General features: G+C 39.8%; 1 protein-coding gene across 1 annotated transcript; it reads right to left on the bottom strand.

Moving 5' to 3' along the window:
- Nucleotides 1–4,486: 4,486 nt before the first annotated feature.
- LOC107823292 (putative F-box protein At1g32420) lies at nucleotides 4,487–5,314 on the bottom strand. Its single transcript, XM_016649919.2, has 2 exons — nucleotides 5,211–5,314; nucleotides 4,487–5,099 (listed from the first exon to the last, which is right to left on the bottom strand). The coding sequence occupies exons 1-2, from the start codon at nucleotides 5,312–5,314 to the stop codon at nucleotides 4,487–4,489; spliced, it is 717 nt and encodes a 238-aa protein (XP_016505405.2).
- Between the last annotated feature and the right edge of the window lie 12,269 nt (nucleotides 5,315–17,583).

Below are 17,583 nucleotides of genomic sequence, written 5' to 3'. Positions count from 1 at the left end.
CATGCTTCCTTCTCGGCAGCAGAAAGGGGAAAGGGTGTCGTGGTCGACGACTACGAATCTGAGTCTGATCTTGATCGTGATGATGTCAGGATGTTTGAAGAGGGTCTTACCCGTTTGGTGGTTCATGCGGGAGGCCCGTTCTGTATTCTTGAGATCGTATCAGATATTAACCTTTTGGGAGATACGAAGGACCTGGTGCCGCAATTTGACCTCTTGTGTTCCGCCGCCGAGAGCGAGGCTCTGCAGAACATTCCTGGTATTGATTTGATGCATGAAGTGGCCACTATGGGTTTGAGGGTACGTTTCACTTTTCTTTCATGTTCCTTTTATTTTTCTTGACGATTTGGCCTTAGCCCGTCTTTTCGTTTTTTAGACGTACATGGTGGAGATTGAGAGCACTCGTAGGGCTGATACTCGGGCCAAGATTTTCCTAACGATGTTGGAGAAATATCAGCATTATCGCAATAAATGCTATGAGATGCATGAGCGGCTGAAGGCGAACCCTGGTGATCGATCCCTCGGCAAGAAATTGGAGAAGAGGGATCAGGAGCTGATGTAGGCTATTCGCAGAAATAGCGTACTCGAGGAGCAACTTTGTGCAAAGGACAAAGAGCTTGAGTTGGGCAAAGGGGCTGTTGCAGAGTGCGAATATCTTCAAGGGAAGCTGAGGTCGATGCAATCTGAGATGGATTAGAATATTATCAGGATCAAGGAGATGAGCGCTGAGTGGATGGGAAAGTTGACCGAGTTGAAGAGAAAGGTTTCCGGGTTGGAAAACATCGAGAGTGACTGGTCATCGGCTTTGGCAAGGGCGGTGGCTCTAGAGAACACTATCCGCGTCCTCCAATCCAAGCAGGAATCAGAGAGGGCGACGGGCACGCTAAGGGAAGCGAGGCTCGAGGAGCGTATTGGTGAGATTGACTAGGAGGCGTCGACCTTAAGGGACCAGGTTGCTGTTCCTGAGGCCGAAAAGGCGTAACTATTGGCTCAAGTTGAATCTTCCTCCACCGCTGTTCCCCGCCATTTGCACGAGCTTTGAATTCATGATAAAGCCCAACGGGATATATATATATATATAAGAGTTTGTGGGAGGCGAGCAATGTTTCCGAGGCCGCATATGAAGGAGCACGGGTGAAGGTACGAGAGGCTTGTGTTAACTGTGGATATGACCCTGCGTCGCTAGAGGCCAATGAGGGTGGTGATGATGAAGGAGGACTTCCTGGAGATGGTGGTGACGAGGGTGGCGGTGATGATGCCGAGTGAAAGAATTGTTGTCTTTGTTTGTTTTTTTATTGGTTGTTTATTATTTTTTCTTGGATTTTGTTGGTTTTAGCCGTATGTAATCTGCCGCTATTTGCACAGTGGCTTCGTATAAAGAGGAATTTTTCATTATTGTACTCCTCCTATATTTCTTTCTCTATTTTGCTTTTCATAACTCTGGTGCAAAGAAGTAGATCTCTATGTGGCAAGTTCCCGATTCGTAGGGAATTTAATGCCATAAGAATTGACTGGGATTTTGATGATGGCTTTAGATGTCGGGGCGGTATTTTCGAACTTGTGTCGGAGTACTGTCCTATCACAGTTCGGATGGAGTCAAACTTTTTTTCTAATAGCGACCTTAGCCGCAGGGATGTTACTTTTGAGCTTATATCGAAGTATTATCCCCGTCGCGAGTCCCAATTTTGCTTTCCCCTTTTTTGTTAAAAATGTTCTTTGGCCTCAAGGATGTTTCGAGATTTCATCGAAATACTAATCCGTAATTGTTCGATCGAGGTCGAACTGTACTCTTTGGCAAAGGCTCCTGGCCTTAAGGATGTTATTTTCGACTTTTGTCTAAATACTAACCTGTCGTTGTTCGATCGAGGTCTAACTCTTTTCTTTTGTGAAGGCCCTTGGCCTTAATGGTGTTATTTCGAATTTTTGTCGAAATATTAATCCCTCATCGATCGATCAAGGTCGAACTCTTCTCTTTGGCGAAGGCCCTTGACCTTAAGGGTGTAATTTTAAATTTCCGTCGAAATATTAACCCGTTGTTGTTCGATCGAGGTCGAACTCTTTTCTTTGGCGAAGTCCCTTGGCCTTAAGGGTGTTATTTCGAATTTTTGTCAAAATATTAACCTGTCATTGTTCGATCGAGGTTGAACTCCTTTCTTTTGGCGAAGACCCTTAGTCTTAAGGGTGTTATTTCGAATTTTTGTCGAAATATTAACCCGTCGTTGTTCGATCGAGGTCGAACTCTTCTCTTTGGTAAAGGCCCTTGGTCTTAAGGGTGTTATTTCGAACTTTCATCGAAATATTAACCCGTCGTTGTTCGATCGAGGTTAAACTCTTTTCTTTGGCGAAAGCCCTTGGCCTTAAGGGTGTTATTTCGATTTTCGTCGAAATATTAACCCGTTGTTGTTCGATCGAGGTCGAACTCTCCTCTTTGGCGAAGGCCCTTGGCCTTAAGGGTGTTATTTCGAATTTTCATTGAAATATTAACCCGCTGTTGTTCGATCGAGGTCGAACTCTCCTCTTTGGCGAAGGCCCTTGGCCTTAAGGGTGTTATTTCGAATTTTCGTCAAAATATTAACCCGTCGTCATTCGATCGAGGTCAAAATCTCCTCTTTGGTGAAGGCCCTTGGCCTTAATGGTGTTATTTTGAAATTTCATCGACATATTAACCCGTCGTTGTTTGATCGAGGTTGAACTCTCCTCTTTGGCGAAGGCCCTTGGCTTAAGGGTGTTATTTTGAACTTTCATCAAAATATTAACCCGTCGTTGTTTGATCGAGGTCGAACTCTTTTCTTTGGCAAAGGCCCTTGGCCTTAAGGGTATTATTTCGAACTTTCATCGAAATATTAACCCGTCGTTAGTCCCAGTTTTTTTGGAGAGTTGGGTGTCTTCTGGGGGAGTCCAAGTTTTTCTCAACCTCTGTGCTTCCGGGGTGAGTCCTAGTTCATTTGATCTTATTTGCATCGAAGCGGGTGGTGTCGGGGAGCATAAAACATTGTTGTTTTGCTCACACTCGTATCATGCGCATATTGGAGTTTCCCTGTCTAATCTTTTCGCTTTCCGATCTTGAGATGTCATTGGTGGGTGGGACACTTTGACCTCGAGGATGTCCCCCTCGTCAACCTGGTCCCTAAGTCCCTGGGGAGTACTTTTTCAGAACAATTCCTATGTGAGGGAGAGAGGGTGCATTTTAAGGGGCATCATTTTCTGGAAGTTTGGTTGTCAAGCAGACGATATTTCAGTTGTTTTGTAGTAATTTCCCAATTTTCAGTTGAAATGTTTCTTTGCTCGCTCGCCCGCGCAGCGCTTGTGCTCCTGTTTGAGCGAACAACAGAAGGTGGGCCAACATAATATTCTCCTTATTTCGATCCGAAGAGTTGGTGAATGAGGGTGGATCTATAGCATTGCTCGTTTTGCTTGGCATTTCAATGGCTGATGGGGCGGTGGCTTCTGAATTCGGCAGCCGTATTCAGCTCTCTTTCCCCTCCTTTTTCGTGCCTTGGCCTTGTGCAGTTTTGGGCTTGCTTTGGCTGGTTACTGGGCTGCCCGGCATGCGGGGGAGGATGTTGGTTGCAGCTTCTGCTTGTATATAGCATCATGATCTAGGTTGGCGTGTGAGGTTTACTTACCGCTCTTTTTGGTGGGTGATCATGTTTATGGTTTTTGATCTGGAAGAGACTAGGAAATTTCACTAAGAAATCCTCACAGACGGCGCCAAATTGTTTGACCAAAGATATTGAAACCTTTTTGATTAAATCAATTAATGAAGATGAAGAGGTAAATCTTAGTCACGCATAGTAAATTCCAGATCCATAAAAAAAACAGAAAATGACGTATAAGATAAAATGGGGACAATCAATCTCATTGATATTTTTCATTTCTTTTCCCACTGATTGATGGAGATAATCTGTTTGCATAATGTATGGAAGATTTTTCTCTCTTCATTTTGCTAAGAAGGTTACAACGGAGAGGAAAAAGAGAAAAAAACCCTCTTTTCTAGGAAGGTCCCCTCTATATATATAGTCATGGAATCTGTTATGTTCATGGGTTAATGCACTTTCATACCGCGTCCATTTTCGTCGTTATCTGAGTAGTGTTCTTCAACTTAGCAGGTATTGTGAGTACGTAGTTTGGAACAAATCATGACGTCTTTCATTGTCCCGCCGCTTGGGTGGGACCCCAGTTGAGTCGACCACAGTGATCAAATTTTGAACAATACAATAGAGAGATCTAGTTAGGCTCCTGAACCATCCAACCGTAGTAGTAGTTATTTGAGGGACCAAATATTCTCCACAAGATTTAGCAAAATACCAATCCAACTCATACGTCGTACTCGTTCACAAATTCCATGTATATCAACTTTTCTCCAATCTTTCTTTGCAATGTCATATAAGAACATTTGCAAAATCGTTCTACCCGCGTCCGGAATCAATACAATCTCTCCCTTAGAGTTGGAGTTAAATAAAGGAAACTATTTTGTGTTTATTATCTCTCATGGTGGCAGCGCAATTATATGTTTCACCCATGTCTGAGTTTTACCAGTACCATTCACAACATACAAACTAATGTGGCCATCGCCTCTAATATTTCTGTGATCTACAAGTGCAACTTGACCCTTTGTTTCTACTATCTTTGAATTTTTTGCCAACATCCCATCAGGTAACAAGATCATTCTAATCAACTTTTCTTCTTCAACACTGAATGCAGCTATATTGTAAGGCTTTGAAAGCCTATTTACACAATAAATGACTCCGCCGATATAAACAAAATTGTATATAGGGAAAATGTTGGCGCAGTCAGGAATCTCCCTCCATATTTTGTCCACCCCGATAGTGTAAATCCAGTATCTCACTTCACATGAAGTTCGACCCCCTCGTATCCACTGTGCCTTGATTACTTTATATTTTTTGGTGGTGGGATCAAATCCCAGGGAGCAACGGCCGATTAAAGGTTGTTGACAAGGAAGAAAGATATGTTCTTGTGTAAAAGGATTAAGAACAGCAACATCCCCATAAAAGTTCCATAGACAAACTAAGCCATTGGTCGATGCAAGAGAGTGAAGCTTACTGAAACGTGACTGATTCAAGTACTGAATGGCACCTTCGCTAGTCGTCAAAGATGAGCAACTTACATGAAATTGAGCAGCGGAAAACTTTTGATATGCTTCAATGAATAAGGGTTATGATATAAGGGAGCAAAAGGATTTCGAAACGCACCTAAACCGCATTAAAGACTTGGCAGGAACCTCTTTTAGAATTTCAAAGGTAATCTCGTGAGGAATACATAAATTACGAATGGCAACAATCTTCTTTTTCTCCATGTATACTTGGTTTTGGAAGGCGATCAGGTTTTGTATATTTGTTTTTGCTGGCGGCCAACAAGCTATGTAAGTAGGGTTCAATATCTATTGGAAAAAGATTGTGAGAACGGAAAATACGAAAATTGTTTTTGTATTATATAGGGTGCAGAATATATCACAAATATAACCTACCAAGAATACAAGTACACTTCGACGAAAACTACTCTCATCCATATAACATGCGTGTTTTACCAATGGTCTATTTGGCTTGCAGTATCGTGTTAATTCAGTCATAAAGACAAGGCTAAAATTCTTGAAATATCTCATTAAAGTTTTACAAAACTTTTAATAGTTAAAACTCTTAGTTGAACCTTCTAAAGAATGTCATGAGTTGAGAAACATCAACTTTGAAAATAGCGTCGACCTCTCTCTCTAGCGCACGATAGCGTTGCTAGCTAACTTGCGCCCTCGCCTGCATGGGCAGGGGACGGCCAAGAAACAAAATTCAATTGTCTGAGCGGAAGGTAGTGAAAGCTGTTTGACCCAAAAGTTATTGAAACCTTTTTGATTAAATCAATTAAAGAAGACGAAGAGGTAAATCTTAGCCAAGTATAATAAACTCTAGATTGAAAGATGCAAGGGATAAACAAGATGAATAATGTTTCTTAATATCATGAAACCGAACGATTAAGCATAAATATGACAACTTTGAATGTAGAAAGATATTGTAATGGATGCTCGTAGCCCAAAGTCAGTAGGATATATCGATCCCCTTTTTACAAAGTCTTCCCCTTCTATTTATAAGGAGCAACCCCCTCTTGAACCTTAAAAGATATGACATAGAGAATATTCGAAAGTATATTCCTGCTGTCTCATGTTGCGCCTACACTACTACAAATGTCGTGCGTCTTCTAACCGCTGTCAGTCATCGCCATCTTCAACGACCATAGGATGCTGTGTCGTAAGTGTCTCATCCCTTGTCATATTCGTCAGTGGCCGTGGTCGTCCAAATTTGGACCTATACAGTTAGTCCCTCCGCTTGTCGAGGTTGCGGCTTGATGCGTCCTCGATAAGCAGACATCGCCCACACCTGCGGAGAAATTTGGTTTATGAATTGTAATGGTTTGGCCAACAACAGAAGGTTAGCATGCTCAACGATATCCTGGGTGGTGTGTCTTGTGGGGAAATGATGTCACTTCCATGTGTGTCATCATTATGTGTGTTTTCGAGACAGAGGCTGATGGTTTGTCACTTCAATTTTGGTGTCCTTTGCAGCCTTCCGCTTCGATTTTGGCGCCACCCAATCTTATAAATAGGTGGAGGGTTTGTCCGTACACGTGCAAAATACTCCTGGTGTTGACAAAATACACAGAGTTGGCAGGGTGCGAAGTTACCGTTGACCACCTCCTACACTTGTTTTCTCCTAGCTTTCACAGGGGTACTATGGTGCATATGAGGCACTGTGGGACAAAAGGGATAGTGGTCGGAACTGACGACCGGGCGAGTCACAAATTTTGGTATAAGTACTTCTTCGTCAGAACTGAACACATCATGTTTGATCCCGCTAGATTCTCGGCGCGGTGGAATGAGAATCGTAGGTGTCGTAACTCGTTTACTCTCTTTTTTCTTCGTCCGACTTAGTGTTAATTTGCGGATATCTTTTGAAGCTATGGGGTGTCCACCCCATCCCATTGTAGGTATAAGGGATTGGGTAGCTCGTTTGCTGCTTCATGCAGTGGAAACTCGAGACTGGCCCTTTTTTGTAAAACGCTTTGGGCCGAAAGTTTCATCTGGTAAGTGTCTTCCTCTGTATCACTCTTTGGCTGTTTACCATTGTCTACTGATACAACTCTTTGTGATGACAAGTCATGGAGCTTCAAGGGGAGGGCCCCAGTCCTTGCGTGATAGGTTACACGTACCTTGGGCACAAGTACTTTACTTTATGTTTTGATGATCTAACAAACTTACCATCCAGAACCAGATAAGGAACATGTTACGCATTTACAAGACCCTGAGATCACAAAGTTCCAGGTTGTGATCTAGCCCTTGGGAAAGCAAGGTGAATGCTATTACTGAATAAAAGGACTTGCAGAAGCTGACCATAGAAGAGCTGGTTGGAAATCTGAAGACCTACTAGATGAAGAGGAAGATAGATAGTGAAAGAAGAGAACCAAAGAAAGAAAAGAACTTGGTACTCAAAGCTGATAGCAATAACTCAAGTGAGGAAGAGTGGAAGGAACAGCTGAGGGAACAGGTCCCTACTAGTTCCTGAGGAGACTGTATGAAGTAAACTCTCCAGTAGGAAAGTTGCTACCTGCACACGCTATTGTACATGAACAGTGCATTAGTCAACTTTCTGTGGAAGGCTTCTTACCTACCTTGCTTACATCATTGTAAGTGATGTCACACAAGTATAAATACAATCAAGGAAGGTAAAATAACTTACTTCATGAGAGAACTAGATAAAGGACCTGAAGCATGTCTGGTACAATCATTCAAGTTAATCGACTCAAGATAATCTGGGTAGTGTGCTTTAGATTCATAGGAACCTGATTAGGGACCTGATATCTTGGTGTTCCCCTGACAGAAGTCTAAGTCAACTATACAGCTGGAAAGCAAGTGTAGAAAGTGACTGCCTGCAACTGTACACGCAACAGTTCAGTAGACAGTGCAACAGTCACTTCCCTTTGGGAAAAGACACGTACTAACCAAGATTTGACATCACCATTGTGTTTTCTTTTACATTATAAACCTGGTGCAAGGAACAAAACATCCTCTCCAAAACTTGCAAAATTAGAAACCAAAATCCTCTCTCAAGTGCAAGAACAACCTCTCTCTCAAGAACAAAGCTGCTTCAACCTCAACGACCGGATCCAAGATTGAATATATCTTAAGTCCTTAGGTTTGTTGAGTCTTTGTTATTTGTTCTTCAATTGTAACTCCTATTTTGCTTTCTTACAAGCTATTTTAGGAAAACGAAAATCACAAACCCTCCAAGTTTGTGACTTGGCTAGAGTTAGTCGAGTTGTAAAGCCTTTGTAATAGAGTTATTACAAAGTGGCTACAAGTTAGAGTAATTAAAGTCTTTGTCACTAGAGAGTGAGAAATTGTCTTGTGGTGAGAGTATCACAAGTTAGTCAAAGTCTTTGTAACTAGAGAGTCACAAAGTGGCTTATGGTGAGAGTGTCATAAGTTAGTTGAGTTAAATCCTTTGTAATAGAGGTATTACAAAGTGGCTTGTAATAGGTGTTTACAAGTTAGTGAAGTTGAAAGCCTACAAGTGTAGGTCATGGTTTTTGTCCGCTTGAGTTGGGATTTTTCCACATAAAAATCCTCTGTGTTCTTTACTTACTACCGAGCTACTGTGGGAACAATTAGAGAAACTGATTCTCTGCACTGATTGGTTGCATAGTCTGTTGCTTATAATAGGAACTGCTAGAGAACCTGGTTCTCTATACAGTGAGAACTTATCCTGTGTCTCATCTACATACTGGTTACGCAGTTAGCACTGTACCAAACTGATATAGGACCAGATCGCTATACAGTTTGGTTCATCAGTATCTTTAGTGAAAATTCATAAAGAACCCGGTTCTTTATACAGTCTGGTGGACGCATAGTTTTAACAATTGGTATTAGAGCAGGTTCTTTTTAAAAGGTTAACACCTAGAAAGGATCTACATGGTTGCTCCACCAAACTTCGAGGAAAGTTAATCAACCAATAAACCACAAAGATTTCAGAAGATGGGTGGCAAAAATGGTGGGATCCTAAAGAAAGGAAGTTCTAGCAGGAATTCTAAAGGAAATGATTGCTGTCATAAGTGTGGAAAGCTTGGACACTTCATCAAAGACTGCCTATTTCTGAAACAAGAGCATCACAAACACAACTTTAACAAAGTAGCAAAAAGGAACCTGGTTCCTGACAAACGACTCAGCCAAAAAAGTACAGCTGACAATGTTGTGAAGCAAGCTCTTGCTGCATGGGGAGAATCCTCCAGTGAATTAGAAGAGGAAGCAGATATAGGAAGCAACTTCATGATGGCAATGCAAAATGAAGATGATTCATTGTTTGCATTGATGGCTCAGTCCGATGAGGATGAAGAGGATGACAATGATGAGGTAAATTTCAGGGATGTTCAGAGAAGTCTGAAGTCCTACTCTTCGAAGAAATTGATGTCATTGGCAAATGTTCTAATTGATACATATTATAATTTTGTTAATGATAATGATGCCCTAATCATAGAGTTAGGAAATACCGAACAATCTAGAGATGATTTGATGGTAGTGGTTGTTGACTTGAAGAAAACCATAGAGAACCTTAGCAAAGAGAAGAATACTCTAGTAGAGAAAATTGCAGCCACAGAGCAAGAAGGGGATGATATGGTAGTTTCCTTTAAAGATTTAAGGGAACAAATGGAAGAAGTAACTAGATAACACAACTTGTTGAGAAAACAAACAAAAAAATGGATGGACAACACTGAGGGAGATGAAGTGGTTAGAAAGGCTCAACTTGAGCTTGAGAGTGAGCTTAAGAAAATTAAAACAAGGCTTGTTGTTTAGCTTGAAAAGAATAGACAACTTCAAGAGGATTTAAAAAGGGTTAAAAATGATCTTGATAAGTCACTAAAATAGACGTGGTCCTCTGATATGATAACGTCTATATACAGGAGTAATGGTGGAAACAGGCAAGGAATCGGGTTCCCAAAGGCTAAAACCTCCTATAATCCCCATAGGAAGTTGTAACTACGGCTGATAATAGGTTGTGCACTCACTGTGGTCAAACTAGTCATTACAAGGACTCTTGTAAAGTTAAAAATCAGTCTTTGCAGAAAAACAAAGTTTTTGTTAAAAAAAGTGTACTGATGAGGAACCTGGTTCCCTGAAAAGAAAATATGTGCTGCCTGCATGGACAAAAAGAAGTTTGATCCGCCAGTTCTATCATTATAAGGACCTAAGCTGGCTTGGGTTCCAAAGTCCAATCATTGACTTAAGTGTGCAGGGAACAATGAAAGGGAGCAGTCAACAGTGGCACATGGATAGCGACTGCTCGAAGCTCATAACTGAAGAACAAATGATTTCCTTTCACTGAAAGCCCTGCAAGGAAGGAGTGTATCCTTTGAAAATGGCAAGAAGGGATACATTCTAGGAGTTGGAAGGATCGATAACAGTATGAGTCCATTGAACAGTAGAGTACCTGATCCTCTACGAGATTCTACTGGGTATTTCCCAAATCTGTGACAAGGGGATCTTGGCTATCTGAGTGCTGTTAACGAAAATGCTGAGCTATGACACAGAAGGTTGGGTCATGCAAATTTTACGCTGCTGAATAAATAAGTCAAGAAGGACCTGGTTCATGGTCTTCTCAAATAAAGCTTCAAGGATCACAGGGTGTGTGATGCATGTGTAAAATGAATGCAAGTCAAATCCTCTTTCAAACCCGAAAAGAAAGTTAGTGTCTCAAGGCCACTTGATATACTCCATATAGATCTATGTGGACCTATGAGGATGCCAAGTACAGGAGAAAAGAGGTACATATTCTCGTCAATATGGACGATTATTCTAGATTTACATGGACCTTGTTCCTCAAAACTGAAGATGAGACGCCAACCGACATAGAGGAACCTGGTCCCTCAATCACAATATCTGAAGCAGAAAACAAAGTTGTGGATGTTGTACATAGAACTCCAACTGTTGAGAAACTCAAACCAGATCAAAGACGAGAAACTCACTTGCCTTCTCAGCCTTGCTCTCTCAAATAAAGCCTATGAATATCAAGGAAGCATTGGAAGATGCTGACTGGATTACAGCTATGCAAGAAGAGCTCTGTCAACTTGAGAGGAACAATATGTGGAACCTGGTTCCACGACCTGTTGATAGAACTATTATGGAAGCCAGGCTCTTTGTGCTTAGTATGAAAGAAATCAGGAAGGAACCTAGTTATTGTACAGATCTATGTTGATGGAATCATCTTTGAATCAACAATTGACTCCCAATGTGAAGAATGTGCATAACTCATGGGAAGTGAGTTAGAAATGAGTACGATGGGGGAACTAAATTTCTTCTTAGATGTACAAGTGAAGCAAGAAGCTGCTGAAGAGATTTGACATGGAGACATCAAAATCATTGACACTCCTATCACAACAACTACTTGTCTAGACATGATGAACTTGGTTCCCCTATAAATCAGACCATGTATAGAGGTATCATAGGGTCACTTCTGTAGTAGACCAGATTTTTTAGTGTGGGTATATGTGCCGGGTATCAATCCAATCCAAAGGAATCTCATCTGAAAGCTGCCAAGAGAATGCTAAGATATCTCAAGGGATGCAGGACCTGGTTCTCTACTATCACTCGGTTGATAACTCTGACTTGATTGGTTATGCTGACGCTGATTATGCAGGCTATCCGGTGAACAGGAAAAGCACATCTGGAACGGCTCATTTCCTCGGATCATGTTTTATCTCATGGGGCATAAGGAAACAAAACTCAGTAGCTCTTTCAATAGCTGAAACATAATATGTTGCAGTTTCCTTTCTCAGGGTCAATGTTGAAAAGGTTCTGATTTGTATGAAGTTCTAGAAGACAAAGGATCAGGTAGCAGACATCTTCACCAAGGCGCTGAGCAGGGATCTTTTGAAAGAAATCATCTGGAGTTGGGGTTGATCAAGCTCAACTGAGGACCTGGTCCCTCGATGATTGACTATGTTAAGAAGGAAAGGTACAATGCTAAAAAGTATTTTTCGGCGACATCTAACTGAAATCTATATTGTTACAGGTATACACATATGGCAGTTTCAGGACAAAACAAATAAGAGTGACATTGCACTTCTAGGAGTCTTTGCTTAAAATTTTCAAAAATCGTCAAGGAACCTGGTTCCTGCGACTCAGGTTGGTAGTCTCTCCAATACGTATATGCCTTTTTAAGCTGCTGAAGTGTCATGTCATTAATTTTGACTTTCTCTTGCCTCTCCTCCTACCTTTTGAAATCCAAAATGTTAAACCTTTTCTCAACTGACCCATTACCCCAAAAAGGCACTTCTCTATCTTACACCCAAACAAAACCTATTCTTTTCTTAAAAACCAAAATCAACCTTGTCTCAAAATAATCCTTCTTTCCAAATATGCCAGAAGTGAACCCAACTCTCTCACTTTCCAAAAACCTAAACTCCATTAGAAACAAAACCCCAAGAAGTCTTTGGTAGATTTCGATGGAAGTGTAACTGAAAGGGAACATGGTAGATCTAATATTCTAGAGTGTGAGGCTGAAGTTGCGGTTGGATTCGTAGAATTGTTGAAGAATGGAGAAATTGGTGAATGTAAGGGATGAATGAGGGACCTGATCCCTCAAGTCCTTCTCATGAAGTTAATTTTAAGGATGGTCTTTTTCTCCTTGAGTTCTGTGTATAAACGAACTTTCGATCAGTAAAAATGATTGATGAAAAGTAGGCTGATTGATGGTGAAGTGGCGTGAGCTGTTGATGTGATTGTAGAAGAGAGAATGAAATGAAATCTTTTCCTGTGAGAAAGAATTCAAAAAGGGGGGGGGGTGGCTGAGAAAGATGCAACAAATCATAAGGGTAAATAGATTGAGAAAAAGAAAATGGAGACATGGCTGCTCGGGGATAGAAAGGGTAGTGTAAGCAAGGAACCTGGTTCCTTACAGAACCAAAAGGTTGAGCCATTAGGTTTGGAAGGAGAAGACTTTGAAGTCTCAAAGAGTGCTGTCAGGTAGAGTGATGAGTTCTAAAACTAGAATCACCTCATTGTTCCTCCAAGTCCCAATGTTTCTGAAGAAGAAGTAACAAATTTCTATGTTTTATGTGATACTATAATGCTATATGTGCATGTGAATTCATTTGTTATTGATGAGACAAAGCTTGGGGAGAGTCTTGGTGATCTGATTAATGGTTCAACCTACTCAGTAGGTTGGGAACCTGGTCCTCGAAGACCCCTGCCAGAATAGAATGCTAAGTTGAAGGGTGAGAATGAAAGATTGAGGAAGCAGGTGGAGGAACTGAGGGAGAAGATGATCATTGATCAATGAAGAGTAAATGAACAAATGGACAAGCTCATCAAAGCCTTATCCCCTTACTTTTCCTCCTGCCCAGTGATCCATGTCTTTTACTCCTTCCAAATTCCCTTGAATTCTTATCCTCTTTTGATCCCTATATTTGATGACATTGGTACTTCAATTGTTTAAATTGTCATATTATGTATTGTTGAAGCTACTGTGCTTTTATTATCATTACTTCACTATGGGTAATCACTATATGTTGTGCACTGACATTCACTTGTTGTTCTTGTTATTATTTATGATGTGTTGCCCAAGTGGCCTGAGTTAATGTTGCTGAACTTCTTTTTGGTAGTACTTCTTCTATTATTCTTTTCGATGATGTCAAAAGGGGGAAGTTATATAGGTGTCAACATGGGAGGAACATAATCAAATGTTGTGCATGAAAGATGGATCTGCTTCACAGGGGGAACATTACTGATAATGCAAGGAAACATATGAGGAATCTGGTTCTCTGGTTCTCAAGAGACAGCTCTGCTTCGCATGGGAAATGGTGTTGATAATGCAGGGAAACATATGAGGAATCTGGTTCTCTAGTTCTCAAGAGACAGCTCTGCTTCACAGGGGGAATGATGCTGATACTATGTTGATTATAGGTCTGATCTGCAGGAAACGTGTGAGGAATCTGATTCTCAAGAAGAAAATGAATTTTGGGTTTGTCATCATCAAAAAGGGGGAAATTGATCCAGCCCCTGGGAAAGCAAGGTGAATGCTATTACTGAATCAAAAGAATTGCAGGAGCTGACCATAAAAGGGCTGGTTGGAAATCCGAAGACCTACTAGATGAAGAGGAAGATAGACAGTGAAAGAAGAGAACCAAAGAAAGAAAAGAACTTGGTACTCAAAGCTGATAGCAGTGACTCAAGGGAGGAAGAGTGGAAGGAAAAATTGAAGAAACATGTTGGTGACATCCAAATCACTACTAAAAAGTAAATGGACACGGTCGCATGCAATATAATTTACCCAACTATGTGTCGGGGTCGAATCCCACAGAGAACAACATGTAGGCGATTAGGAATGTAAGAGAATTATCACTTGTTATGCAGTGCCAAACACTTAGAATTGATTTGAGAAAATATCTATACCTAAATGCAGAAATGTAAACTGACCTAGAAAGCAAGTAAAATGATCAATGGCTACAAGTATGGTTTCACCGGTAATTACACTCAAGTAACGATCCGATGTATTTCACGATTTTACAAATATGAGCGAGTTTATGTTAATTAGCCACGGATAATAATTCTTAATTAGCTTCTTCCGAAGACTAACAAGACTTCCTAATTGAATTATTCCTAACCCAATTAAGAGGATAACCACACCCGGATATGGCTACAAGTAGTTCAATACTATCCCTAGGTAGAATCTATAAAATGAGGATTAAAACCTCAAGTTCTTGTTAATTAATCTTTCCCGACCCCAAATTATCTTTTCCAAAATTAATTCGGAGTTAATGGGAGAGTCCTAGGGTTAGCTAATCCATTTGGAAACATTAAAGAACAAGAATAATTAAAGAAACAATAACTCACTTCGTAAATAATTGAAATCATTCAATACATAAGCACAACAAGGTATTTAATCCATACTTTAAATATGAATATTTCCATAAACAAGATTCAAGTGTTGGAAATAAATACTACACACTTAAATATTCAATACAAAGCAAGGAAATGAAGAAATAAACATAAATGGGTAAGAAATCCTTAACCACAAGATTGAATCTTCAAAACCCAAGTGTGTATGCAAAACCCTAGCTCCCACCTTGTTCTCTCTAGTCTTTAGAACCGAAAATATGCCAAAAGATATTTTACAAATGAGCTAGTTTGGGTCTTAAAGGGTTTGGGGCCAAAAAATGTGAAGTTACAAAATTGCCCAGGTCTGATGCTCAATTTTCGCATTTGTGAACATAAGTTCGCAATTGCGAACTATGCCTATACTTCTTACTTTTGCATTTACGAAGAGGCCTTCACATTTGCGAAGGTTGACTGTCCTGGTTGACTTCACATTTGCGAAGTCTTCTTCGCATTTGCGAAGACTGCCTGATTTGTCTTCCTTAGCATTTGCGAAGGTCCACTAGCAATTCCCTTCACTGCTTTGTTCACATTTCCCATAAATATGTCACAATTGCGACAATTGAGACACCTTCCCAAATTTTCTTCTTTTTAGCTTCTTTTTGACTCGTTTCACTTGGTTTCTTCAACGACACTTCTAAATCACATAGAACCTGTAATATAGAAGTAAATGACATTAAACACATGATTTTATCACTCAAACATAGCAAAAATATAGGTTTGAAGACAAGATAAGTTGGTAAAATACCAACTTATCAAACCCCCAAACTTAAACTACTGCTTGTCCTCAAGCAATGAAAGCGACAAAATCTCTTCCCAAGTATTTAACTTAACATTTCATCCTTATCATGCCAAGCCAAAAAGGTCTACTATAAGCACAAACGCATGACTTCGATTGGTACCAACAATTAAGCAAATGCATATGAATTACCGAATGCTTTTCATGAACTTCATTACATTTCAAATGCTCAAGCGCTATGCAAATCAAAGTAGCAAATCAAGTCATGATACTAAAGCTTCAAAATTTGCCTCTCTATCACAATTATATTTCTTTGGTCATTTCTTCCAATTGAAAATGAGATTAAATTCACAACTCAAATTTCATGTGCCCTCACATTTAAGAGAGGCTCCCACACTCATAAATCTTAATTCAAAACAAAAATGGGATATCAAATGGAAAGAATTAACTCTCTCTCAAAAAGATGTTCAAATGCATACAAGTAGTACCATATGCTTGCACTTCATGTATTTCTCCACTAATGTAGACAACTTGGTTCAAAATCAATTAGGACTTAAAGGGTTGTAGTTTAGGCTTTTGGTTAAGGTAGGGCATAATTTTGGTTAGAATGACTGAAAACCTCCCCAAGCACTACAAAATTTACAATCAAAGTTCACTTCCTTCAAAAACATTCTCCATCCTTTCTTCACTTTTCATTCCATACCTAGTCTTCCCTTTATTCACAACTTCTTATTATTTATTTTTGAAACTTTTTTCTTCCTTAATTTTCAAAATCAAGGAAGGTTTCACTTTTTATCATTCATTTTTTTCTACCTTCCACCTTTTAAACAACTTTCATATCACAACTTTTCCAACCTTCACCCCCAAACTTAGGCTTTTAGCCTATGTTTACACTTGCAAAGTACTTAGGGAGGTAGGGTGCCAAAAGCTAGATCACTAAAGAGCGAATGATTAAAGCTTGTAACATAGTTGCCAAAGAACAAGGTTAAAGGCTCAAAATGGGTTGACTAGGGAAAATATTAAAGGGTAGGAAATTTAAGGCACATTGGCGGTCCAAGGAAGGCCTAATATCATTTTTCAAACGAATTTAGTCTATGATTTTGCCTTGAATCACATTCCGGGCAAGTTCTAGACTACAAGTAATGCAAAAAAACTCACAATAAATCTCACCACACATGGCACATGAACACTCAAGTGGAATACAAATCCAAAATCCAATTGAAACCAATGACTCAAAGAGGGTACATATAGCATAGGAAGCTATTTAGTGAATCAAAGAGCCAAGATTTGGGTCTAAAAGTCATGACATCTTTACTTCAATTATTTTTCCTTTTCAACAACCAACAATTCATATGTCGAGGTTTATATCATGTTGGTACCAAGAAAGCCACAACTTGGTCAATGGGCACAAACCCCAACTCAAACCATTTATTTTTCCTAAATTAACATAAGCTATATATAAACTACAAGACTAATTCCCTTAAGAAAGTTACCTAGCTATCTACCATCGGGAAAAGTCAACAAAAGTTTACTAACATTTACCCGGTTCAAGAAGAAAATTGGCATCCTTGGAGAAAGAACCGTGGTATAAAGAAAACCAAGGATATTGCCACTAACATAAAACATACTATATAATTTTTTTTAAGAATCTAATAACCAAAATTAAGAAGCTAATAAATATCAAGTAACTAAAATAAATATATATAAAAACAAGAAATTAAGTAGATACTAAACATAATAATATCACATATCACATGAAAATACACTAACAACAAAATGAAAACAAGCAAAGTACCAATCTACACAGTTATCCACATTTATACAAGAACAACAGTTATACAAGAAGCCACCCCCAACTAAAGATGTTGCAATGTCCCCAATGCAACTAAACATGATAAAGTAAAATGATGGAAAG

This window comes from Nicotiana tabacum, chromosome 8 (assembly GCF_000715075.1).
Source record: "Nicotiana tabacum cultivar K326 chromosome 8, ASM71507v2, whole genome shotgun sequence".
NCBI lineage: Eukaryota > Viridiplantae > Streptophyta > Magnoliopsida > Solanales > Solanaceae > Nicotiana > Nicotiana tabacum.
This window is presented reverse-complemented; position numbering and strand designations above follow the sequence as displayed.

Bases quoted from the DNA above. Each gene is read 5' to 3' on its own strand.
- LOC107823292 (XM_016649919.2), bottom strand. From the start codon at position 5,314: ATGGAGAAAAAGAAGATTGTTGCCATTCGTAATTTATGTATTCCTCAC. The intron at 5,100-5,210 runs GTGCGTTTCGAA...TTTGACGACTAG, and splicing joins AAGTCTTTAATGCGGTTTAG to CGAAGGTGCCATTCAGTACT.